A 4144-nucleotide genomic window follows, 5' to 3' on the forward strand; every position below is an offset into this window, starting at 1 on the left:
CAGTGCTCGCTCCGGCGTCGGGGCAGCACCAGGTACGCAGGCCCTTTCCGGCCAGCTGCCCAGCCAGGGGAAATCACTGACCTTTCCGCAAAGGTCCCCAAGGCTGCCAGGCACTGTACAAAACACAGGGGGAAATGCCTCCTGTCCCAAAGGGAAATCTGAAGCAGATACCAGGAAGGCCAGAAAGGACGCAGTAAATCTAAAAAGATGTTTGCAGATATTTTTGCAGGCCTTAGAATGGGTTTTAGGAATGTAAACGTTATGCTTTATGAGGGAGAAACTTTAGCCTAATAAGGTAAAAAGAAATGTTGAAGGAAGAAGGGACAGAGGAAGGGGTTACGGTGTTTACCTCTGGCAGCTGAAAGCACAGACCAGCGCCGCTCCCACTCCGATAGCTGCCAGGTAGCAACACCAGAGTATGGGGAACCTTGTCTGCCCAGAGACAGAGTGCCACCATGGGGGTCCATCAGCCTGTCACCTTTGTGTGAATGTGCTCCGTATTAATGATCAGATGTCAGAAGAAGGGCTCTGACCTGAGACTGTTTCTTTGATACTGAACTCCTGTTCCTGTTAAGGTTCCCACCCGCAGCTGCAATGAGGCCCTTGTTTCTTCACAAAATACCCTCTGACACTCAGATGAGATTTATTACTAGATGGTCACCTACTGGTACTGCTTAATGCCCGAGCATTACACAGTGTTAATACCTGCTTCTGGTAGGTCACTGAAAAAAAAATCTCTCCTATCAATTTCTTTTGGGCATGTTTATCATGCACTGTTCTCATCTGTTTGGTTATGCTTCCTATCAACCACTGTCCACGAAGTTCTTTCAAACCCACTACTTTGCAGTGCTGGCTCTGGGGAGCAGGCACCCGAAGTCAGCTTGGCTCCCAGCTCATACCTGTGGCCAGCAGAAGCCCAAGTGCAGTGTGGATGAACCCTATTTCACTTGCACACAGGTGGCAGCCGAGGGGATAGAGGTGCAAAAAACCTTGACTTTCAGGAGAGGTTTGATGTTAATACCTGGTTTCTAGAGAGCAATGTTGCCGCAGGAGCTGAACTGAATCAGAGATCCTGATAAACCCTCCACCATTCATGTCCCACACGGGGGACCAAACCCCTTCAACTCAAACCTTTCTGCTTTAACTAAAGGCTCCCGGCGTGCATGTACACGCGGAAAGGGAAAGGGCAAGACCACGTAGCAGCCACACAGAGGATCTGCCACAGTAAAGTAGAAAGCAGCAAAGGGACAACATCTCCAGCACATACCATCTGCAGCTCAGGACCAGACCCTGCTCTCTCCCAGGCAGCAAAACATGGCAAAAGTTGTCCAAGGTGCTCAGAGCTAAAACTGACAGCTTCCTACACACAGAGGAAGAGCCAGGTGCCCATCAGGGTTTCTGGCTCTCCAACCAACCTGGCTTTGCTTGCCTGAGACACTGGAGAGGCAGAAGCTTGAATACCTCCTGCCCAGCTCAACCCCTGCCCTGCACAGAACATTGCCCTGCCCGATACATACTGCATGCCCTGCAGACCGCAAATATAGGCCTATACAGCTTTTATTACCGTGGATTTGGAGCAACTGCATTAGCTGTGAGAAGGCTATACAGTTCAGCCTGTACAAACAATAATAAAATCTGATAGCAACCGTCATTCCCATGCGCTGCCAAGGCCTTGTTGTGTTCGTCTATGCCCACGTGAAGCCTTTCTCTCCTTCTGCCCTCTCTAAACACAGGCCTGATCCTGCAAAGTGCTAAATGCCTTGCACACGCAGTGACTTCAGGGAGAGTTCATGGTGCTCAAAGCCTTATTAGCCCAGGCTTTATCTGTAGGGGGTGATGAGATCCCCAATGACATCAATCAGCACACCTTCATTAGAGGTAGAGAAGCTATGCTGATTTATGGTAGCTGAGGATTCAGCTTTACACTTCATAACCTTCAGTACACCATCAAATCCATGCTGAATTCTTTGTTCTCCACAGGACTGATTCTACAGCCCCATAAATGCTTCCCCTGTCCCTCTGTCCTTTTTGCAAACAGAATTTCCCTCTCCATATATAACCCCTTTTAAACAACAGGACCAGCACGTCTGGCAAGACTGCTGTGTCAGGCCTGTTTTAGGAGACCCCAAGCTCCTTCACTGCTCAGGCGTCCCTGTAGCTGGCCATGGATTCCAGATTAAACACACAGGTTTATACGTCTGCTGAGACCATGTTATTAACTCAGCCTTTTATGATGCCCTTTGATGCTGTTAATTATTCTTTACTAGCTGTTAATTGTTTTTCCCGGACATCTAGTTTCCGAGTCCCTTAGAATAAAAGAATCATAGAATAGTTTGGGTTGGAAGAGACCTTTAAAAGTCATTTAGTCCAAGCCCCCTGTGATGAGCAAGGACATCTTCAACTAGATCAGGTATTAAAAAAAAAAAAAGCAAACAAAACCAAACCCCCAGTTTACCAAATGCAGCAGAAAAAAGTACTGTGGAAAGTCAGATCTAGCCCAAACAGCTCGGACCCCCAAGTCCCCAGCCTCACATGGCCCAAGCCTGGCTCTGCAGCCCTAGGGTTCTCTATGCCATACCTCTGCCTAGTTACACACCAGGAAATTGCTCTGCTCTCCCAGCATGGTTTAAAAGGACAGTGAGGCCACTTTGACACTGAGAAAAACAAGCTGCTTTTTAATCAAAGTCAAACTCAGGTTGAAAGCCAGTCATCTCTTCCTTTCAGGTGATATCAGGCTGAGTTAAGAACCACCAGTTCAATGCAGAGTAGGTTCACCCTACGTGTCCAGAGCAGCATCTTATAACCGCCCAGTCAGTAGAGGCATACTTGCCCCTTCAAAGGCAACGAGACAAGAGTGCTACGGGGGCTCAGGACAATGCTTGTTTTCATGTGCAAGGAAGCATGAGGCCCATACCACTAGGCAAAAGCAGGAAGAGGTGACTATGCACTAGAGAGGAAGAGGAAGGCTCTTACTTGCAGTCGTGCTTTTCAATTTCAAAATGAGGGTTGAAGTTGAGGATAATCTTCTGGTTGGATTCAGGGGCGTAGATGACCCACTCGCAGTTCTGGTGGGAGGGATAGTCATTGGGGTACTCCGGGGAGGTGATGTACCCAGCATCCTTGGAATTCAGGCGGCCGCCGCATGGCTGAGCTGCAGAGACACAGAAGGGAACAAAGCATTGAAATGGGTTCTGGGCATTGGCCGTGCACAGCCAGTCCCTCCAGGCCATTACTACGGGTGGTGTGATAAAGGCCATTCTCCAGGACGTTGACATCTATTTGATACTTTAATATTTCGTATTAATCTCTGGGCAAGGGCAATTATTCTACACAACAAACCTACTCCTTTTCCCCTGCACCTCCTGCCACACTAACATTCCACATTTCACACAGACCAGAAAGGAGAAATAAATGCTCTTGCCGAGGCAATTACAGAGCCATAAAGTAAGAGACAGATTGATATCAGATCATCTGGAGCCGCCTCGTTTTATCCCTTCTTTTGCCTCCTTTGCAAGCTGTTCTGTGGCGGTCTCCCACAGCTGCCTTGAGAGACACCAACATTTGGGCGCGTACGACCCTCGGTACAGCTGCAGGGGCGCAGAAAGCTTTGCTGGTCCCCAGGAAGGAAACCGAGGCACGGCGGGGCTGGTGGCGAGCCCAGGCCCACCCGCAAGCAGAGCTGAGGACAGCCCTTCTCCGCCTGCTTGTGCTCTCGCTCCCCAACCCCGCCTGCCCGCACCACCCCACCCCGGCAGATTGCCTCCCGCCTCCCAAAACCTTTCAAGCTAACCCAGCCATTGGAACTGCAGACGTGGATAATCAGCAGCGGCGGTTTTGTGGGGCTAGCCCGCAAATGGCTGGCAACGGCTGCGTGGTGAGTGGAGGAAGCACTCTCAGCTTTGGGTTAGAACAGGCCCTAGAGGGTGATTTCATCTTCAAAAAAAACATTTAATCTCATGAACGCTGCAAATCAAATTTATTATTGCATTACTTGCTGGGAGGAAAATCTGCATCACAGGGTCAATTGATAACGCACTACAAATCCCAACAAAGTCCCTTTCTCCACAGGGCCCCTATGGCATGCCTCTTGCTGGCCCGCCACGGCCCCACAGGCTGCCGCCTCTGCCCCCAAAAGACAACCCTC

At 49.7% G+C, this 4144-nt stretch overlaps 1 protein-coding gene across 1 annotated transcript in view; it reads right to left on the reverse strand.

Annotated features, from left to right (window-relative positions):
- The window catches only part of NRP2 (neuropilin 2), a gene marked incomplete at both ends in the record, with an annotated part of 43152 nt that extends 40001 nt beyond the window's left edge, over window positions 1-3151 (reverse strand). The window contains one exon of the mRNA XM_010291882.1: window positions 2974-3151. Coding sequence (XP_010290184.1) covers window positions 2974-3151 — 178 coding nt within the window. The remainder of the gene's footprint in view (window positions 1-2973) is intronic.
- Window positions 3152-4144: the final 993 nt, after the last annotated feature.

The sequence above is a fragment of the Phaethon lepturus genome, unplaced genomic scaffold (assembly GCF_000687285.1).
Source record: "Phaethon lepturus isolate BGI_N335 unplaced genomic scaffold, ASM68728v1 scaffold29017, whole genome shotgun sequence".
Classification (NCBI taxonomy): domain Eukaryota; kingdom Metazoa; phylum Chordata; class Aves; order Phaethontiformes; family Phaethontidae; genus Phaethon; species Phaethon lepturus.